Raw genomic sequence first — 23,601 nt, forward strand, 5'->3', positions numbered from 1 at the left:
CCATCTATCGCTCTGTTTAGCACTTTTAGTACGTCAACTTTAAACTGAAGTGTGTTAACACCGTTCCTGCCCATCAACCGGGACCTTTGATAGCACTTAAGGGATACCCTAAACCACTGAATAGTTATTGCCAAAGGCTGTAAACCACCTAACGTAATGTCCATCTCGATGTAATGGAACGGAATTCCCAATCATGCTCCCAGCATCGCACATCCACGTGTCATCTGTTTCAGCGCATGCCGTACCAATTGGTCCCCGTAAGTTGATTGCTCGCATACATACCACACTCGCTCCTTGCTACAAATTCCACCCGGTCGATGGTGCGATGTGAGAACAATCCTCACCTGGATCTGGGAAATGGGTACAACGAATGAAAAATTCTATGCATTTCGTATTATTTCATTGCTCCGAGTGGTGTGTGAAGCGTTATAAATCGTGCACAATCTAGATCGGACGGATGCTGATCTAAAGACGTGGCATATGGAAACGATTCCCTTACTACGTGATTACTAATTCGACATATATTTACGGGATTTTTTGCTATCATGAAACCATGAAACAAATTTAATATTGATAAGATTAAATGCAAACACTCTTTACTTCATTTAATCTCCTGGCGTTACTCTGTACTCCAATGAAATGTCTCTATAACGGCAGCACAACTGGCCATCGAAAGTGTACCACTTTAAGCTAACAATTTCATTTCAAATAGCATCAGCCCTCGATGGTCACTTTATCGTTGAGTGCCCGGTCGGTGGCAGCATCTTTACTTGTGGGCCAAAAACTGCCAAACCGGAGTGGCATGGTTTCGGGTGAAGTTGGTTTGCTAACGCTGAACAAACACCTGCAAACACTTAAGACAATATATTTCCAGCAGAAGATTGTGGATCGTCAGCATAGCTACCATTATTAACACCGGTGCACCCTAAATTTGGACTCACATTCATTTTGCTCCCGCATCCAGCAACTTTCCGGAGCGTCCCTATACTTTTTATTGTGTTATGCTAGAGGGTTTTCATTTTAAATTTAACGAAGCCTAGGTTCCTTACTAGCATTTTAAAGCTAAGCTGCAACACCTATAATGGAGTACTTTGGAACCTTCAAATTCTGTGCTTCAACCCTTCAAGAACCTTCAAGCCGTGAAACAAATTTCGTATGTAGAAATCCGTTCTAAAGCAAATTTAATTTTTTATACAGATAAAACTTCGTCTTTGTAAAATATTAGACTCTAAAAGCTATTACCCCGGTTGGTATCATAAGAATTCTTAGATATCTTGCTGGTAAGAAGTCTTTTGCTTCAGTTTCTTACTACTCGTCATCCAAAATGTTTCGTACAATCCGAAATGCCACTGCTAAAACATTACAACATGAAATGGTTCTCTCCATGAAGTAAAATAGTATAGTACAATCTTAATTCTGTGGAATTTAGCTGGAGCTCCCGGTACACCAGGTGTACTTAACCAGATTTAACATATTCCACACTGATGAAGCCCCATAAAATTATGCATGCAACTCGCACACAATCTCAAAATGTTACTCTCCCAGATGAAGACACTTGAAAAAGATGTAGTAAATCAAATACACGTAAAGTTAAGCACCGAAATATAACTCGTTATGTCTAACGCATCAAAACCCGTACCGTCCATCTCGTCCCACACTTATAGGACCACGGAATCGGCCCCAAAACGGCATCATCACTTTGGCAGCTTATGCAAATGAACGCGAATGAAAAATACATCACGCTACGCATTACTTATTCGCTATGCACACCGGTTTTGGTTCGACGGGTTTTGCCTTCCAAGTGCAAAGGCAAGGTGCTCGGAATTGAATTTATCTGTTTGTTGACTCAAGGTAAATTCGATTACAGTGTTTTTTTTTCTCCACCGTTCCTCTTGCTTGATGTTTTGCTACCTCTTGAACTGGCAGCTCGTCGTTGAATGCCCGTTCTACCCACTTCAGCAAAATAAAGCACTCTTTCAGGTGCGTAGTACCAAACCCGGCTTCATCCTTCTGATGACACCCACGGTTATGCGTGGCCCGCTTTCGTACCCTTGGAATGATTTTATCCATTCACGACACAAGCGAAGGCGTAACGCAAGGACGTTCCCCAATTTTCAACCTACGTTCAAGGGGGGCCAGCAAACCGAGAAAACGTCATAAAGCGCTTGGTTTTATGGCACCCCGATAGCTGATGCCGTTGTGCTCGATGTGCAACGAAATTTATCGACCGTGGCACATCCCGTGAAAATGAGAATGAATGGGTCACTTTCTGGTTTGGTTTTTTTTTTTTTCAACTCAAGTTCCAGAAAAGCGTGATGGCCTAAGCTTTCCTGCTACAGTGTGCCGAGTGTTTGGTATGATAAGGAACGCACTCAAACCATTGTCTCGATAAGGAACGTGACATAAAAAGAGGTGTTTTCCCCCGGAGAAGCAGATAGCTCGTACGGAAAATACTAAACTGACAACATCAAGGAAACATCAGCGAGTGTGTACATGGTACGGTTGAGATGTGTACGACCTTCTACCACTTGACCTAGGTCCTCGATCATCAAAATTGGAAATTAATTGTTACGTTACACTGGTTTGAGTGAGGCGAACGCTCCACACCTTAGCCAGCTTTTCCACTCGCACACGCAGAAAAGGCAACAAATGTTCGCATTTTCGGACAGACGCCCATCGACGATGGACCATAAAAACGACCAGCAACACGATGCTTGATGGCCGTTTTTGCATTTCTAATTGCATCAGCCGGAAAAAAAACACACACACAGGCCAAGCCGTCCCTGTAGCGCGCGCGTTACATGCAACGAGAAAACGAAGAGGAGGCGTGCAGAACTGGAGCCCCATTAGCATAACGGAAACATGATTGCCATTCGGCTGAGAGCTGACCGATCTGGTCCATCATTTATCGTTTGGTGTGCTTCCAAAATGCTACGGAATGATGATGATGGACAACGGCCAAGAAGTCGAACTTGATGGCTTGTTGAACATCCTGGCAGCATAGCATAGAACACGCCAAATTGCATCGCAGGGTGAAGCTTATGGAACATGATTTAATTAATTCCTCCCATCGATCAGGCTCTAGAGGCCTGAACAGCAAACTGGGCAGACTTTAATCGAGTTGAAATCAGCTGACAGATGACATAAATGGTGTTGTAATCAGAAACATGTTATCTATTTGAGATGCTTGTTATAACCTAGTGGTTAGCGACTTTGATCAACTTTTGATTTAAAATTAAATTCAAAACAAAGTTTTTAAATAATGATTTGAATACAAAAAATAACTAAATAATAATCAAACAACAAACTTACAAAATAATTAAATAATTTAAAAAATGTTTCATAAAGTTTTATGGGAACATATTCAGTACGGAGGTTTAAAAAGAATAAGAGAAATTTACTTTGATCTATTTGCATTATACTGAACCAATAAGATTTTTTTCTTTAATTAAATCCGGAAGAAACAATCCAAATAAAACCCGTGTTTTGTTTACATAACATAATGGCTACAATACGCTTCAAAACACACAAATACACCACATCCATTGATTACAAATGCCACCATCTTCATCACGCTTTAACGCTCGCAATGGAAACAGTTTATCTTCTTCGAATGCTTGCAGCGGCTGGGCAAACATTTGCATTCATGCACTATCAAAGGCAACGCTGGCAATTGTGTTGACTCCTGCCACTCACGCACCCACCGCCCACCATTTCACTACAAATCACTTCTAAGTGGTTCCTGGAATCGAGCAAACATGACCGTGCCGTATTTTGCTCTCCCCAACTCCGGAGGGTGAAACAGGACAGCAGGGAAGGAAAGAGACGGTATGCTCGGAAACATGGGAACAAAAATGGCGAACGTGTCCCCGGCACGGCATTGGCACCAAACGTCGAGCGGTCGGTGTTAATGAATTCCTTTTCTGCTCTCGCAGTCGGGTGGCCGTTGTGTGCACGACTCGGCAAGCGCAGCATTGCAGCAAGACGCCCGGTCGCTGCCCTTCTTGTGGCTGCTGTTGTTATGTGAGCACGAACCGGCAGCATCTTCTGCCTGGATGCGCTCGAAAACATGCATGTGGCCGAGATCACCCGGGGGCAACAGCTCGGTGATAACCGAACCGGGTTAAGAACGTTCGCTTCGTCGGGATTGTGCCGAGACTGACCCGGAAAGCTATTCGAAGGCCCCCCCCGGGGTGAGGACACTGTTTAATTATTTGTACATGCCATCAAGGATCGGTGCAGCATTGTACTGCAAAAAGGGAACTTTTCAAAAAGAAACTCCATCCCTTGCCGGTTGCCACTGATGCAGATATCTTCAATGGGGAAAGATTTGTTGTACACTATCGCAGGAACTCGTTTTATTTGGATCTTCCGGATGGGAAAGCTTGCCGAAGCGTAAATATGGGTTCGGAACAAAATAGAAGTATCAGTTCGTAGTTTAATTTTGTCCACATTAGTTTATCGGACCGAACGAAACGGGTTCTGCAAATATGCGTAGAGAAGACATAAATAAGCGCGCGAAGACGGCAGCAACATTGGGAACACCAATATTTGGTTGATTTACCCTTTACAGACGTCACATGGATTTGTTCCAAACATCGAAAATTATATATTTTTTAGGACTAAATACATAGCAGTATATATAATACTAAATATATTTATGGTTCATAAAAACAGAAAAATAGGAAAATACACTTAATGTTATATTATTTAACATTGCATAATTTCACAACATAAAATTGATTTGTTTAACAGATTATATTTTACGTTAAAATGTGTGTAAAACAACTGAAACAGTTGTAAAAAACGAAAAAAAAGTATATTAAACGACTTGAAAACGACCAGAAACAAACCGAAGACGTATACGGGAGGAGTTGGTAGTTAAATAAAGGTTCTTTATTTGGAACAGAATCAGGATTATCCATTAAGGTGATACTTGATCAAATGAGACGAAGCTTCTTTCATTCTCCCTTTCCTGTCATTAGCTTTTCAGTCTCTCTCTCTTTCTCTCTTTCTTTTTTTCTTTCTTTCTTTCTTTCTTTTTCTCTTTCTTTCTTTCTTTCTTTTTTTTCTCTCTCTCTCTCTGTTTGTTCCTCGCTTTCTTCATCTCTTACTAATTCTTTATGTTTTTTTTTCAAATGATTAGATATTTTACAAGTTTTACTTTTTTTCAATAATTTAAAACTTTCCTAATAAAAACGGTTCCTTATTTAAATAACTCTCGTTTGCGTATTTCCTACACAAAGTACTAACCCGTGTGGAAATATTTGCTTTTTCTTCACTTCAACCATTTAATCATTTTTACTATTAATTGTTATCGTCCATCGGCATCTTCACTGCCGGGTTTCGTTCAATCAATTTTCTTCAGCAAGTATTGCAATTTGCTACTGGAGTGTCTGGCAAACCTTTTGTTAGTACGCCGTCAATACAACCGAAGGTACAGAACAGAACAAAGACAACTGTTCCCAACCTTACACAACCAGCTGCACAAGGTTTTACTAGATTGTGAGTTTAAGCAGATAAAGATGTTAAAATGTGCTCTTTCAAAACCACGTTGTAAGCTGCTGCATGCCCGCTCACGATGAAACTCATTTAATTTTCCGGATGGGTTTCGAATAAGACTGTGTTTTTTTTTTCACTTCTCAACGGATTATCAAACGAACGGTAACGGTGGTAATGGTTATTCATTGTAAATGTGACTTCTTCAGCTTTTTTCCCCTTTCCTTGACGAAGTAGTCGGTACTAACGCCGTTGAGACACATCTCCAAACTGCCATTTTTCAAGTGGCGAAAGTGGCCGAGTTGGAAGCAATTGTGCAGTGCGCTGGGTTCAGTGCCGGCATCTTCCACGGACCAGAACACTTACGCGTGCAGCGAACGGGAAGCTAAATTAATTCCACTACACAGCACTAATTTAGTGATAATGATGCTTGGCAAGGCAACGCGCCCCAGAATTCAAACGTCAAGCTGTGATGCGGCGAAGTGGACTCGAGTTTGCGGTGGGTACGAAAACGTTTCCCGTCTCGGTTCCAAACGCATTCAGTGACATTTAATGAATGCTGCCTTGTGCAGAGCAACTCGGTACGGACTCGGCCGGGAAGTCATTAGCTAATTTGACCCCGTGCCGTCGGTACCACGGTGGACAGTTAATGGTCGAAATGACACTTTTATGGAGTATTGAACATCATGTAAAGGAGGAAAAACTATTACACTCCGTGCTGTCAGAGTTCTGGCTTGGGGTTGGAACTTTCACTCCTTGTAGAAATCCTTTCTTTTTTTGTCGTAAGAGGCGTAGCATGAAATTTCATGAGCACTGTTTCTTGCTTGTAGCGAGCAGCATTAACTTCAAACACGCCTTCAAACAGCACGATGCTTCCTCGTTAAAATGTCACTAAACACTGGACCAAAACTTTGTGCTAAGTGCATGTCGCAGCTCGTTACAGCATATAGAGGACATTCTTGGAAGTATTTCACTTCTACTTTAGCTTCACAGTTTGATATGCACGGCAACATCTCTACAGCATCATGTTTTCTTTACACATTTTACCCTGTTTTCCCTTCGATGAAATGCCACAAAACAAAAATGTTTCAATAGTTTCCTCTCTTAACAACACTTTGCTCGTGTTATTCCAACCAGCGGTGCATTATGCGTGCCTCAATTGAAAAAGTTTTCCCGATAACAAATGTTTCTCGTTCGTATTGAATACTTGTACTCCTACACAGGCGAGGATAAAAACAATCGTGGGCACCTCCTCCTTTCGGGGGAGAGCACCTTCAAGTTGATTCAAACACACTAGGAACGATAAAATATACGCCAAACCGGGCTACATTGACACTGCTCACCCGAGTACGGTGCATTCGAGATAATACTGAAAACTGCTGAAGAAAGTGCAACGATCCATGCAACGTTGAGCAAACATAAAATGTGCACATTACTTACGCTTTAACTTATTCATGCCAATTATTTATGCTGCTCACTGTTACCGTTCCATTTCGGGATGGTTTGAGACACACGGGAAATGAAACTGTTCCGTTAAAAATTTGCAGGTTGAAAGGTTGAAACATTGTCTCGTATTTTTTACAGCATAATGAAATTGTTAAAGTTGTTTTATATTTAAATCTTAAATTTAATATATTCATTCTTCAGCAGGATTTTTTCCTTTTACAGAGAAAATCATGAAATAAATGAAGAATAAACAGACCATCGAAGCATTAAGCTATTGGTGATAAATGTAAGCATTAGACACAAAAAAGGACAATCTTTATAATGATTCATCATGTTCTCATGCGCAAGCATCGAAAGAGGTACAAAAGGATATAATCCCTACGGGTGAGAAATGTTTTTGCTTTATTTCTCAGAACAGGAACAAATTAAAACGCCATCACACTAGACAACGTTATCTTCTCTGAAATCGATTACCGATCAACTCTTGCAGCTAGTTCAGCAACCAACTACAAGAACTTTCATCGAACTATGATTACTTCCATGACAGTAACAATGCCCTTTAGCGGACCTACTGCTTCTTCCCAGCACGGGTAAACTGCAAGGAAAATAGCAAAGCTTTTGTGACATTGCATTACTGATAAAAAAAAATGAACGGAACCAGCCACCAGTACCTTTGATCCTTACCATCTAGCCGATGGTATGAGCAGCATGGAGAAAAAAATTGAAAGAATCGAGCGATGGCTTTTGATTGGATCGCTCTCGTAGAATGAAGTGAGAAACTCATTTCCTGGCACACATACATACAGCAACAAGTGAGTAAAGTGTTTTGATGGAAGCAGTATGCAAACTCCGAAAGCACTCGGTTTCAGATACTCTGCCTCTGACTTGCTTACAGCAGCGAAAAGCGTGTAAGCGAGTTTAACGAAGGAAGATTGATTGCAGGAAAACTTGAACCAGCCTCAGGTGACAAAGGCGTATGGTAATCATCATCAGAGCACATTAATGGTGCTACATGACAGTGGTTGGAGGAAAAATAAGAAAATTATACTCTACACTAGAAAAAAATAATAGAACATTTCAATCAAATCTCTGTTAACAAATATGCACTACATTACTGTATTATTCAAAAGTATTACTGTATTTAATCAGTTATACTTCAAATAAGGGTGTAGCAACTAAATCAGTGCGCAATGGAGACGCCTGGTACTTTAATGTATTTATTATAATTATTAAAGCACTTGCATCTTTTTATCTTTACTATGATATAAACATTAATATTCTGAAATAGGATCACGATCGCTGTAGTTTTGTTTTATTCTATTTTCGTTGCCGTTTATTGTATGCGCCATCTTTCAGGTTTTACTAAGTTACTAGATCCGATCAAACAGTACAGAGGCTAACAAAGCATGCTACAATACTTTGGCTTGAACCTTGATTACAACGAGCCCGTCCCGGCGCTAATAACCTTACCGGTGGAAATGCCTAGTGCTTGATATAAAGCAAGCCATGCACAATTATTTGTAGCCCATAAAAAAACACAGATACAACTTTGAACAGGAATGTCTTTGACTTACATGTATGTATAAAACATTGTCTCGGTTACAAAACAAAAACCACAAGGGGGGGATTTTTTTCCCGTTCTTTAGTAGCAAAGTGCAAAGAAAAATTCTAAATATTGAATAACTTTCGCTTTTCCCGTACCATCAACCAATACAATGCAGATCCTTTTGCAATCCTTTTATAAGAGCTACTCTCTCAAGCTCTCCGAGAATTATGTTCGGTATGTGTTTTTGAACAATTCCAAATCCAGTAACCCCACAGTACAAGCGAATTGTACTAGCACAAACTGGAGCACACTGCATTCGCAGAATGTACCGAACATCATTTTTACATTAGCAAAATATCTCATTGTACCGGCTCGAAAGAAGTCAAAGTACGCGCGATCGTTAGCCTCGCACGAGCACACAGTTCATTTAGCCATTTGCACGCATCACACCATGCTTTGGCTTGTCTGTCGTAGTTCTTCTGATTTTGCAACATAATCAAACCGCAGGAGATCAACTTTCCTATCATACTCCTCGTGATTTTCTTACTCTTTCTTTGGCTACAATCATGGTGGCAAGATAGGAGAAAAACAATCAAAACGGATTCAAGCACTTGCTTTGATGTAGCTTCTAACAGCAACAGGAAAATGAATGAGCTTTGTGAAAAAAGAATTCATTACTCTGAGGCCTTTATGGCGTGAGAGCATCTGCCGTAGCAATTGTGCTAATGAAGGCTATTGAAGCAAAAAAAAATGGAAGCATTCTTCTATTAGTTGCTTTTTTTGCTAACTAGCTTTTCAACAATGAATTGTTTGAGTTCACTCATGCGCAACAATAACAATACTTTCATGAAAAAAAAAATGCAGAAATATTCACTCTGTTAGCAAGAGAATAAGATCGAAAACCAAATCGAGAAATAAGACGTAGAAAAATAAAAAAGATGAAGATGAATAAGTAAAAACTTTTTCAATGTGAACACAACAGCATTATTAATAGACTAATGATGATATAGCAAATTGGATGAAAAAACCTCATATTGAAACAAATCACTCACATCCCATCATATTGAAGTTGACTAAATTCTAAAAGCCTAACAAACATGTTTTATCACTTTCACACACCATTGGGTGCCACTTTTTAGACAACGTATTGACCTCGTGGTGTTCGCTGGAAGATAAAACCTTCGCCACTCACCGACCATTCATTTCCTTCCACGTAAATATTTAATTGAGGTATGTGAAGCGCGTGATATTCGCTTCAACAGATCAAAGCCAGAGTTTTATTGCGCAGCACTGGCCAGGTACCAGATACCAGACTGTCAGCTGCTGTATCCCTTTCGCAAATACATATCAGACCGGTTTATCCCACGCTAATCCCGATTATGCGTGTGCGTGTGGGACGTCCCGCACGTCATGTCCGCAACACAACCTTGTTATGCATAACGTATGTTCCGAGGTTCGCTCTCCTTTCTTTCACTCTATTTTTCTTATACACCAACAAACGTAAGCCATATTTCTAGGAATCACTCAACCAGACCGGCCGTATCACTTCTACACCGAAATTGGAGCACGTTGGTGCGTGGTCGCGTGGTCGGATATTTGATGGAGCTGTTTCCCAACCACTCGCACGCTTTTCTAGTTCTTGGCTCTGTGTCCACACCAACGCACGGTACGACGAATGTAGCTCGAGCAAATTTGTCATCCCGATCAGCGCGTCATTTGCGAGCACCGATTTGGTCACCGATGAACAACTGCTCGGGCCAATAAGAGCTCAACGATCGGCACGTCGGACATGTTCCGCACACGGTACGTGGTTTCCGGGAGGCATCAATCTGAAGGAAGCGCGATAAGTGGCCCTAGACGTTGAAGAGGATCGACAGGACAAACAACCTTGCCTCATCTGTCCTCACATTAAACATCAGCCCCAAACAAGAACACCCACCGTGTGACGCTCGTTGCGAAGGGAGCGAACGTGAATAGGAGGGATACAGATATTTTCGCACACAATATTTACATACCCTCCTACGAGCGATGTCCTTTCACGCGGCGATAGATGATGATATCTAGCCATCCTTCGCTTCCCGAGCTAATGAAGAATGGTAGGACCGCCATGATTGCTTCTTTGCTCTACTCCAATGTCTAGAGCTAATTTGTCATGTAACAAAAGCCAACACTTCTTCAGCTGGAACAATAACGCTCTCTCGAAGGTGGAGAAAGATACCATACGAAGTGAGCCATTATACCACGCAGCAATAATGATGGACGACGTAACCGAACCAATATTTTACAACCACTCACACTAGCCGCAAACAAATGTTTGAAGAGGATTTTAAACCGGCGAACACAATCTTTGCTGACGTTTATTTGATGGGTTTTCTTTTTCTGCACCGTCCCACTGCTGCTTCATCCTCTCGTGCTGAAGGTTTTCGCTCAACCTCCCAGCGCGTACGGGAGAAATACAATTTAAATATTGAAATAATTCACGAACGGTGTATAACGATGTTGTATTTTTCTCCGCACGTGTGGAATTGTAGTCGTTTCGAGTGCGCTACAGCATGCTGATTTCTTAGAACGTAACCTTTTCGCAGCGTAACGTAACGATTTTCTACGCACGACACGAGTTTCGAAAGCGCTTACAATTCCCAGAACTACTTATTGACAAAATGTTAATTGAACTGGTTAGCTCACGGAACGGCGACGCGTAAAATCAAGCGTCCTTTGAGTAGGATGTTTTTGTTTATATTAGTAACGTGAAAATAAAATTTACGTTTAGTTTATTTAATTTGTTATTGCAGCTTATTACAATGCATTTGTTTAAAATGAAACGCATTGAACTTTCTTTTCTTGATTACGGGATCGTTAGAACAAAAAATATAAAACTAATATAACGAAAAGCAATAAAGTGTGCTAGAATTCCATGTTTAATAAGACCTTCTAAAACACCTAGACTGAAATACCTTAACGGATTGCCCCGCCCCAGATGGCCGGAACCTAAGCAAATACTAATTTTAGCGATATGTAATCCATAAAGTTTCCAAACCTAAGTTCAATAAATAACAAAAAAAAACTAAATAAATTGCATATCTCCAGGCGTACACACCAAAGCCAGTCTAGGAATCAATCGAAAACAGGGAATGTTTTCATTTCCCTTTCTCTCTGTCATGCAATTGGACGTGTTGATCAGTGGAAATCATAATCCAATTTCAATTACCCTCCATCCAATCCACCTTTTGACTGGTGATGAAAATTTAATTAAGTTCCGCATTCTTTTAAATACATCAAACAATTGCAAACAATTCACTGGAGAATCGTTGTTGAGTACCACCGCTCAATCATCGAATCAATTCATTGTAATTCCAACTTCCAGTCCGAAAGTGTTTTCCGAATCGATGTCTTTGTTTAATCCATGCCGTGAAGCAAGGGAAAAAACGATCAACAAGCGTAAATGCTCTGCTTCAATAAACTTATCTTAACATCTTAATGTTGGTTTATCGCAGCACTATCGACCGTCGCCGGAGCACGACATCAATCAATCCAGTGTAACCCTTCCTTATCTGGCTGACCCAATTTCGGACCCAACGTGACATCTACTGAATGTTGGACATGGCACAAAATGCTTGTGTACATGTTCCATAAACCTTGCAGCTAAATGCCATCAAGCGACATGGTGACGGAGCGTCAGGAGACACACGGTGAATGTAATCGGCAGGGACAACACTGTTGACCCGTCGGCTCGTCCCTTATCACCTCTTCCCACCAACGGTTACGTGCGGAATTATTTTAATCCCATCAATGTAATTGAAGTTTCGGGCGCCATAAACAGTTATCCTGTCTTGCTTGTTTGCCTCGTCATTGCCATTGGCTTTCTCCGCGTCGCCTTTTCCTTGGTGTTGATGCTCCAAGGTGCGCACCCTGATTTCGATGTCATGCCGATGCCTTCACGCCGACCCACGCCGAATGTTGGGCAATCGAATTTCGATTATGCCAGTGTCGTACGGTTCACACTCGCACGCAAATACGGCCGTGCGGGGAGAAAGAACCGCTGCCGGTTATCATATCGATTTGGGCGAAAACCACTTCCGTCCGGTGGGAACCGTTGCCAGGAATGGGCGAGTGTGAGGAGGTCGTGCAATCGAGGTCGCTACGGTTGAGAAGGTCGGAGCAAGTCGATCTGTTTTATCTTTCTGTTCTGATAACTTGCCGAAAGGCTCTGCCAAAGTGTAATGGGAATTTACGTCCCGGTCCGTGATTGGAGGTGCCGTTCCATCCAAAACCAACCAACCACTTCTCCCATTACGAATGGTGCGAATCGATATAATCAGATATTTTTGCATCAAAAATTCACGTTTTCGGAACGTTACTTATATCTCGGAAGTGTGGTAGCAGATCGATTGTTAAAATGTTTTTTACGTGTTGATGTTGGAAGTCTATAAATTTCCCAAGTACTATTTCACTGTAGTAAATGAAATTTTCCGCTATCTACTGTAATCAAAAATCATACAGCTATTTTTGACACAGTAGACGACACCCTGAAAGCTTTCATCCAATAACCAACGATTTCCGCTCATTTACAGTCACTCACTGAAGATTGAGCCAAACAGTTAAATTAGATTTCCGTTTTGCCGATGAACAAAATTTATACATTTGAAAGCATACAACTCCCAAACTGGTTCCCTCCACCCGCCGTACAATGATGACGATCATGCAATTTCGAACGATATTTCGTTCCGTTTGCCAAACAAGAGGAAAAAAAGCACACCGTTCGCCAGGTAAACAAACCATTGCCCCACTCGGTTCCATTTTGTCGAATGGAAAATGCTTATCGTATTGCTTGGTAGTCGAATTCCGCATTTCCTGATGCTGCCTGGCACGATTCCTTAGCAATACGCCACAAAGCAAACAGAGCTACATTCCATTCTTGTGATTGAAATTGGAGGACGAAAGCACGATAACATTGCTTTACGTTACAATACGAAAATATCGCGTCGAGTCATCTTTAAGTTTAATTTTACAAATTCGTAGCTCTTTTTCCCTAAATTAAAAAGCCTGTTAGTCAGTAAAATAAACACATTTCTCAATCCGTTTTTAAAACTCCCAGTGCAGTGGTAGCAAACAACACGTGACCATATATTTGAAAGCAGACGTCACATAAATTGTCCTAGCATTTTCCCAATCGACTTGAAATTTCCTGCCCTCTCGCTCTGCACCCAACCGCTCTGGTCGTCCGCATCCAACCGATTCCCGTGAGCAATTGCAATGAACTGTGAATTTTTTATTCGATTTCTCGATTCTGCTGCCTCGCCTAGCAAAACCTGCAGGATGTGCCTTTTGCGCCCGTAATACACATCCAGCCCGGCCAAACGCTCTTACGATGCAGTCCCGTGTCTGCCGATAAACTAGAGATCACGTACTGGAATAAATTTATTTAATCCAATGATCAAATTTATTTCAAACACATTGGAACATTTGCCGTGCCAGGAAATTCGACTCGTGTGAAGCCGCGCGGTCTGCAGCCAGCAGCCTGCTTTGGTGTGTAGTTTGCTTTCCATTTGGGGTGTTGGGGTTCCGATAGAAAGAAGGACTTGTTCGACCGGACGGTATGCTACGAGGCTTTGCCGACTATGACAAAAGTTATTCCAACCGCACGCCGAGAACACGGCGGAAGACACGACCCAACTTTGCACCGCGGTTGGTCCTATGATGATGAAGACTAATTCAAGAGTCATAAAAATTAATCTGTGCCTGTCAGAGGAGTGCGCTACTGTCCCTTCGACATACGGTTCATAATTTGTGTGCTAAGGAGAAGAAGAATCGTAATTTGGCTGCAATAAATTTCTGCCCAGCACGGTGTCCATTCAGTCGTTGCAATGTTCGTATAGCTTCGTTTAAGTACTCAAATTAGCTGGCTGGCTTTGTCGTAGAGCACAAAAGCAGTATGCAATATGTGAATGTAGCGATTTTCTGTTTGATCATATTTCCACACCAGATATCCTAAATATCTGCGTACTTTACACCGAACTTTTTCTCAATGAAAGTCCCACATTTTAACATGTTCCGGAACATGGGAGCGGTAGGAGACATTTTGCGAGTAAAATAAAACGAAGCCCGTAAAAATTGAAAGAAAATCTCCCCACTTGGGTGAAGATTTCCCTTTTGCTTTATCCACTCCGCAAAAGGCAAAAGGTGGCAACGAATGAACTGAAAGTGTCCAGGGAGCAGCAGGTGTCGCCGCGAGTAGAAGGAAAATTAAAACGAGTGTCCTTCATTATGAAAGGCCAGTAGAAAAGTACATCTACGGTGGTCTCCCTGCAGTCGAATAGCTTTTGCACGGGGTTAAACTGTCAAGCTCAAAAGTCCCTCGTCCTGACTCAAAACTTTGACCGCGACCGTTCGTGACACCTTTTTTTGGGTAGTAATCGAAAAGCGACAGGGGATAACAAAAAAAAAAACGAGTACTATCATAACATCTTGAAGTACTAATCTCGTAGCTTATTGTAAGAAGATGGACTTATCTTTCAATAAAGTTAAAGTCTCTTTCTATTACTTACCAAAATCCAATGCTATCAAGGTAAAGAAAATACAATGCAAAAAAGGTGTATAATCTTTAAAATAATTTTAAAATTATCATATTCAGAAAAGCTTCACTGTCATATAGCATATAAAGCATTTTTGATACTGATGATACTGTTCTGTACACATGGATTTCGGTAAAGTTAGAGTTTTAAAATGAAGATGTTTTTTTCCATTCTTACTCTTCACACCGAAGCGATGCACACTGCCACGGCATCAGCATGAATTATTCATTCACCCCTACCGGATTGGGCTTTATTCAATCACTTCAAGCCCGATCGTCAGGTCGGTGCATTATTATTCCCGTCAAATCAATCCCCACCGGTCTGATGTCGGGCTTTGTTTGCCCGGGTGGATTAAGTTTCATCATTTATTCTACCACGGTTCGATCTTGCTTCAATCGAACCCGGGCACATTCATATTTTGCACCTCATTTTGTAGACGCGGTAAACACTGGACCGTTGTGCTGAGGGATGCAGAAAGCGGCAACAAAGGCACACTAAGCCCCGGAAGGATTTTAATTTCAATAATCTCGCTCCATGGTACAGCCTTCGCCGGAAGTGCGCCGAGTCGAAGCTGTCAAAGCAAGAGCGGTGCAGTCTCAGTCAGTAGCCTTTGTGATCATCATCGTCATCGCAAAAACCTATGTGTGCACACCATGCAATGGCTACTTTCCGTTCCTGACCTATCCTTTGCAGTTCCACTCATCGATAGTGTTTGTTTTTCTCGTCTTCTATCGCTTCCGGGCGCTTCACTCTTAGTGAAATGCCTTTTCGAACAAAAAAAAAGTCTGCAAAAGTCAGAACTATAGACTTGCTACAATGAATGAGGGAAGAGCTGAACGAAATGTAGCAAAAGAATACTGATACGAATGCACAATGAGGAACGAATGCACAATTGTTCAGGGATCGACCCTACAGGTGAGGCAATTGAAAAAATGAAATGCACCGGTCAGTGAAACGTCTTCATGCTAATGAATGCGTCCACTGTTTGAGTGCTAATAAACGGATCTATTTCATTTCATTGCCATTTGATGCACCATTTTTTTGTCTTTCTTTCGCTCCGTTTAATGCATCAATGAATGCAAGGATAATGGTAATGCTCTGTTTTCGACGTCGGCGTTTATGTAACGTTCACTTCTCAAATGACAGTCGAATTCTGCGCCTCGCCATTCATCTTCACATCAGTGGTCACACAAAACGCATCCACTTCTGCCAGTAAACACCATCAATCAAGCAACGGGTAGCGCCCACAAAACGTTCGCCCGTTGAGTACCACTCGGTACAAATCGTGATCACAGTCCCGGGGAATTAAACTTGGGGCGAAAAAGCAACTAAAAAACACACACACACACAAACACATCCCTTTATTTTATTACCATTTTTCAACACTCACTCCCCGTCGCGTGCCACAGCTCAGCAGTACAAACATACAATGGTTTGCAGGAAGAGTTGTGCGCATCTTCTCGGGTGAGGTTTATTTATCCATCTGATGGATCACGTTTTGCGATTATTTATGACCATTTGCCGTACGAGCTCGATTGATCCGAAAAATGCTAACTGCTTAAGTGTTCCTGGAAGCCCCGGTAAGGAACGGAAACATGATGGATGCGATGGTATTACATTTGCAACGAATACGTTTGTGTGATAAATGTTTACCCACTTACAGTCTGTTTGATGAATAAGGTATGGGTGCGATATTAATCGATCGATTCGTCCTAATACGTGACACATAACGCCATCTTCCTTCAAATGTGTATCTTTGTAAGAAAAACACCACTTAGCCGCTTGTTTACTACGAGGTGTTTTGTATGCTTTTTATCAGAGTATTATGATATATTGTGCCTCGTAAAATTGCATACCTCATGAGCTCTGACATAAAACTAACCCTGCAACTAGCCTCAGACTAAAATATAGTCAGGAAGACTAGAAATGACTATCCAAAACACCATGACTTCCGATCAAAATGAGTAACAAAAACAAATTTATGGTATGAAATTTAGTTTTCAACTCGACTTACCGAACGCTTTTCGTTCCTAGACGAGTTAGACTTTACTTCACTCGATTATAATAATTGGACATGAAATTGCTTCCAAAAACTAAATGTCATCTCCAAGATACCGAATGAACAGGCGGTGTAAGATAGACACCGATCTTCTAAATCGTTAACACTTCGGCAAAATATTTGAAATCACCAACGATGACCTTCATTAAATCGGGTAAAAAGTTGAACGTTTCCAGGAAAAAAGTTTCAAAGCATTTGCAAAACCTGCGTAGACGCATGAAATCCTGAAAAAAATGTTGAAATGAATGTCTAGAATGGAAAAATGATAACAAAAAAGAGAAATTACATTACATAAAATTTAATGAAAATACTTTCGAACAAAACTGAAGGATAAATACCTAGCGCTAAGCAATCTTGTGTGTTCAATCGTTCATTGTCTATATCATTATCTTTTTTATAATTACTGGAAAAGAAACATTCAATGTGATGCTACCAAATATTTTCAAACACAAAATTCAGTCATTAAAACAGTTGCTGCTATTTGTTGTGCTACAAAACGAAAAATGTCCAAAGAATTGTTTTGACCTTCACAAAGATCCCAATTTAAGCTTTATTGTCTTTTTGGGGATTCGGGATAATCCATTCCGAACTTCCTGGTCGTAACTTTTAATTAATCCACTTTCACCACGGCATACGCTGCACCCTACAAACGTCTCAGAGGTCCATAAAGGGAATTCCCACTCAGCAAACCGCCGAGATAAATCAAATGCCTCATTCTAATTGGATGTTTTGCGTCTTCGCATTTCCTTCTCTCTTCCAGCTCGTCTCGGCCAATCCGAACCAACGGAACTGGCGAGGGATCCTGATTGCCCTGCTCGTTATCATCGTTGTACTGGCGCTGATCGTGACATCCGTGGTGAGTATTCGTGACACCCTGCATACTAACCTATGACCCACGGGTCTTTGGCCACCTGACCGATGGTAGCACGCACACTCACATCCGGCTCAATGAGCCTGTCAATCAGATCAATGATCGTGGGATTTAGCTTTATATCGGCCGGGTAACCGTACTGCTTACGCTCCTGATGCCCAATGGTGACGGCTATGTTGTTCTCGTCAAAAGGCATCGTGCCGGACACTATGATAAACAGAACGCACCCCAGCGACCACATGTCGTGTGCCTTCGGATCGTACGGAATTCCCTTCAGGACTTCGGGTGCGGTGTACGCTATCGAACCGCAAAATGTTGCACTCAGCTCACTTGGCGCACCCTTCGGTTCGCTGCATTTTTTCGCAAAGCTGAAATCGGTCAGCTTCAAATAGGACGGGCTGGCCAGCAGCACATTCTCGCACTTGATATCCCGATGGCAAAAGCCTTGCTCGTGCATGTACTGTACAGCGCCTACCAGCTGGCGGAAAAACAATCTTGCCCGACGCTCCGAGATTCGTTTGCGCTCCTGCACGTACTGCAGCAGATCGCCGTACCGGCAGTAGTCCATGAACACGCACACGAACGGTCCATACTCTTGGATCGACATCACCGACACGATGTGTGGATGACTGAGGGCCAGCATTGCCACCGTTTCGCGGGGCAGCAATCGCTCGTAATCCTTCGAGGTGCGGCGTCGATCGATCAGCTTGCAGGCTATTAAGTGTCCCGGACCGGTTTCCAACCGTGCTGGTCGATAAAACGCTTGATATACCTTCGAGTACGATCCAGATCCAATGCACCGTCCGATGATATAGCCTTTCGCATTGAGAACGTTCTTCACTCTGGTTCGACTCCAGGTAGCGGCCGATCCGGTAACCTCACTGCCACTGTTCGGTCCATCATTTGTTGATGGATTAGATTTGGAATTTTGCTGCATTTCGATGAAATTTTGAATGCTCGAAATTAGGCACCAGCGTTTTTCTTGCTTGAGTACGCTGGTGATGTTGCTGGTACGACTGTTCTGGACGAACTACTCTTCATGGCTTGCTTCTATTTCAAACAGAATGTATTCGCGTGAAATAGTTTTGCAAACCTTTGAATAATCACAGTAGGTAATTACAATATTATCCCCATAATAACACTAATTATATCAGAGAAGCGATTGCGTATACTTGTAGTAAATATGGAGAGAACCCATTTAATCACATTGCATCTGTGGTTTCATTTACTTATTTACCACTATTTTTTGACATCTACTCCATGCAATGAATCCAGCTGCAGGCCCACGAGAGCTGACAAAATCTTGACGTTTGCTCAAAATCACAAACAAGTGCTCACAAAAGTAAACAAACTCTCCAGAGATAAGATCAAATAATTTCTAAGTTATCAGGTGGTTGTAAAAGATCGAATATTGTTTAGTTTAACTTCTTTTTTGTTTCATCCGATTAACTGGCCAGCTGTAACAATACTCACATTCTGTAGTTCTGGTGAAAAAATTAAAGCAATCGTTGCGAAAATCATATCGAGCGGGCGGATTTACATTTTGAGCGGGAGGAAATACTTCCTAGGCTACGAAATACATTTCAAGACCGGCGAAGTATGCCATTCAAAAGGCAAAGTGGCTTGTTAAACCCTGTATTTCTTCAGGTTGTTATGGATACCATATATTGGCATACTCAATTATCACCTTAAGACATCTGTGTAGAGTTAATCTCTTCACATGAAACCAAAGCTTGGAAGCGAAATATTGACGTAAAAAGGGTAAAACTCCAATCGCTTGTACAAAACATTCCTTATTTATCACTATTTAAAATTATCAAACATACCAAATCCTTTTCACACGAGCTGCCATTGCCATTCGATAGCCTTTTACCTTGACCAAATCCAAATGCATCACATGGGATCCAATTTATGTGGCTCGTCACACCTTCGTTACCATTCGTCCCAGACTTCGATTTCGCGCCGTTAGACACACGCGTGCGACTACACTCTAATGCAATTCTCCGATGCGACCTTGAATCCGATAGCTACCCCCTAGAATTCGTGCTATTTCTATTCCCGTGACGATTGGATCCGTCACCAAATTCAATATACCGAATAATTTAATTTGTGCCAAAAAACCCGACACCGTTCGTTCGCTTCGCCATTTTCCACGAAGTGCCGCACTACGGCATCCGAGAAGTTCGGAAGTCCTTCTGTCGAAAACGAGCTTATTTCCCAATTCCTGCCATTCGGGCACTTGACACGATGTGGTTAATTTCCTTATACCCTCGGTTGCACATCCCGTTTGGACCGCTCATGCTACGAAGTTGGGAATGTCGCATGGTGGTTGAGGACCCTGCTGGATACGGTCACTGCACGGCGTGCTCGAGTGGTTTGACCAAGTTGGCAGATTACTTTTGACCTTATCCACTCAAAAAAGGTAAAGTTTTGTGGAAAACAAAACCAAGAGAAGGACAAGAGTGGACAGAGTTGGCGATCGTAAGCTTAATCCTTTGGTATTGTGAAGCACACAGAAAAATGAAGTCAAGAGAACACAAACCGTTGGCTTAAAGCCAATTTGTAGCAAACTATTCATCAAGCCAATGATGGTTATTCGTGTTAACATCCTAAGCATAACATTAAAGAGGTGTTGTGAATGTATTTGTGAAGGCAACGCATTTTCAAGCGATCTTTATTATTTTCCGTTAATTATTTTGTAGATTTAAGAATTTTCTTTATTAAGGCTAAATTTACAGCATTTGCATCTGCCATGTTAATTGTTTATCATATTGTTTATTCTTCTCTTCAAATAAACCGCTTCTATTTTTAGATGTTATGCTACTCCTTCTCGTTTTGAAGCCTCCAAACATTTTGTTTTATCTCCTGTCCATCGGTTAGGATCAGAAGTGAAATTTGCACGTTTTTCAACATTCCCACACAATTTTAAGTCCATTCCAAGGAATAAACCAGCAATTGAGTTTCCCGGGTACCCCAAAAACCTACCATCTGGTGCCATCGTGCGTAACTCTTTCGTATCACGTTGTCCGATCTGGAAATTGATCTGCTTCCACTTCAATTCGACCTTTCCGAGCATGTCGGCATGCAGTCCCGTGGCAAAGCAAAAAGAAACAACAACAACAAATCTCCAAACAGCTCCAACCAAAAGGCTTCCGTAAATAATTGAGTACATTATTCGCACACCGTTTATCAAGTATCTAGCCGCTTCTATGAAATACGGACCGAAACACGGGGTCCTTCCACGAAGTGCGCTACGTCGGTTCTGGTTGACTTGTCTGCAACTGTTATCGAATTTATGCTACTCGCTTATTTTTGGTAGCGCAACACCAATCTTTTTCACTTGTCCGGCACGCGGGTACCCATTTCCCTTTTCCTACGTCAATCATCTTAAGTCCGGTACCAACAACCAAAATAAAGTGTCTGACATTTTCTCCCAGAGACTCCTTTGGTAAAGGTTGTTTTTAACTTTTCCAACCTGGGCGGCACACTGTACTAAACCCGCTCACGTTCGCTCCTTTTACGGTGTACCAGTCAACATATCAACACGTAAGCCCCGTTACAATTTATTAAAACATAAAACATTTTCCCCAAAAGTCTAATTACCACTTCTACGGCACTCTTTTAATGACGGCAGTGCGCTCCAACCGGTGGGAAAAACGCACGTAAAGCAATAGAATGTTTTCTCGCTCAGTCGCCATGGTAGCGTATAGACATCACACAAACATCACCAGGGCATGCTTCGACGATCGGTCATCCAAGCACGTTTCGATGCCGGCTTGCAGTTAGAAAATTATATTTAATTGCTTTTTGGCTTCCAGCATGCACTTTGGTGCCGCAACACGAACACTGGCACTGATGTTTCCTTATGCATAGCGCATAGTTTTTTTTTTGTTGCTTTCTAGTGCAGTCATTGATATGCACTGCTGAAACTCGTATGCGGCATGCCGAATTGTTTTAAACATAGGGTTTTCACATTATTTACTGTTTGAACGAACATTTTGGGAAGAAATTAATTAATAATACCGATACATTTGGTAGAAATTTATTAATCTAAGTCTTATGTTTGTTTAGTTACTAAATGTTTGTAATGTGTACGTGAATATTTATAAAAGTCATACATTTAAATATAAGTCACATCAAGAAGCACAGGTCGCATACCTTTACACACTTCAATAAACCATCTATTACACCTTCAAGCAGAGCAATATTCAACTGAAAAGACAACCCTTGAAGTTCAGTCTCGAAAAACGGGAAAACATGCTTGCAAATCAGAAAATCTCTGCACTCTACAATTGCTCACCTGCCCGTGACAGAATTACCTTCACCGAAGGTTAGCTGCTTCGGCAACGGCTGTACGACATCACCACTACCACCACCACCAGTGACAATCATTTGCATTTCTTTGCTAGCACTCTTCGGCCACGATCTGTCCAGTGCAAATCTGGTGCGGGCTTTTGTTGAAAACTGTCCCTCGTACTATCTGGTGTCGTACCGCTTCGACTGTACCGACCCAGTTTTCGAATCCTTTTTCAATTAAACACTTTCTACCGAGTGGAAATCACCGCATACAGGTGCTGGAGTGGTGCTGGTCGCAGCATTGCTGTAGCAAGCTACGCAATTAAAATGTTTTAATTACTTCTAAGAAATGCAAATGAAAATATATTAAAAACGAATCGAATGCATCGTACTGTTAACAGCAAACTGGGCCAAGTTTTGTGATGATTGCTACTCAAACGTACCATCACACAACGGTTCTACTGTGTTGCAATAATAGTTTTACGCGAAAGCCTTTGAATTCAAAGTGTGCTTGCTCTGCCGGGGTTGCTGTGCACTTGTGATCAACAAGAGTGCATGGCAAAATAAACTGAACGTTGAATAAACTGAAACTGAACGAACGAAAACTTGTTTGTGCATTTGGTTGCGTAGTTGGTGTACTGCGAAATTTGTGCCACCGAACCGTTCAATGCTGCGGTATTCAAATGTGATGCAATTGAACGATGCAGCTCAATGCAGAATTAGAAACAATGTTGAATGTATCGTCGTTCGCCTAACACCTAATGCACACATTCCATGCTTGTTCAAATTGTTTTAAGGAACGTTGTTCCTGCCTGTGGCATCATTCAATCAAACATCCAAATGACAGCGGTAGAGCATACACGCGACGAGTTTCTCCACAATCGTAGCATTAGCAAAGCAAAGACTGGCGCGGTTCAGGTTTTCCAAATATAGAGCGATGGTACTCTTGGAACGTTTCAGCAACAGTGGCCTATCATTTCCATCTCCCTTGAGCATGATAAATTAAGATATTCAAACAAGTAATTCAGACATCTTTTTCAAAACAATTCTTCTTGACCTATGGCAATGAACTTTTGGTAAAATTCTTCTTTTCTCTATTGCTGTTTTGAAGTTGTTTCCTTATAAGTTTATTCATCCCTTTATTCTCAGCAAAAGGTTTAAAATATGCGACTTCTAACCACCTTTCGGATTAGCTCTATGTCTAGGAATCTCTGATCAAACAACTCATTTGACGCCGCATCGCTTCCGTACCTCACTGGCAATGCTCCGAATAGTTCGAATAGTTTTCCTTGCTTAAGCTACTTAACCCCTT

The 23,601-nt window shown here is 41.6% G+C and overlaps 2 protein-coding genes across 2 annotated transcripts in view; one reads left to right on the forward strand and one right to left on the reverse strand.

Annotated features, from left to right (window-relative positions):
- Positions 1–23,601, forward strand: part of LOC128712445 (venom dipeptidyl peptidase 4) — a 67,623-nt gene that overhangs the window by 20,156 nt on the left and 23,866 nt on the right. Inside the window, exon 2 of the mRNA XM_053807338.1 lies at positions 17,883–17,978. Within this exon, the coding sequence (XP_053663313.1) occupies positions 17,883–17,978 (96 nt within the window). The remainder of the gene's footprint in view (positions 1–17,882; positions 17,979–23,601) is intronic.
- LOC128716410 (testis-specific serine/threonine-protein kinase 6-like) lies at positions 18,004–19,035 on the reverse strand. The gene has a single exon (XM_053811330.1). The coding sequence runs from the start codon at positions 18,928–18,930 to the stop codon at positions 18,004–18,006; it is 927 nt and encodes a 308-aa protein (XP_053667305.1). The 5' UTR covers positions 18,931–19,035.

Source organism: Anopheles marshallii, chromosome 3 (assembly GCF_943734725.1).
Source record: "Anopheles marshallii chromosome 3, idAnoMarsDA_429_01, whole genome shotgun sequence".
NCBI lineage: Eukaryota > Metazoa > Arthropoda > Insecta > Diptera > Culicidae > Anopheles > Anopheles marshallii.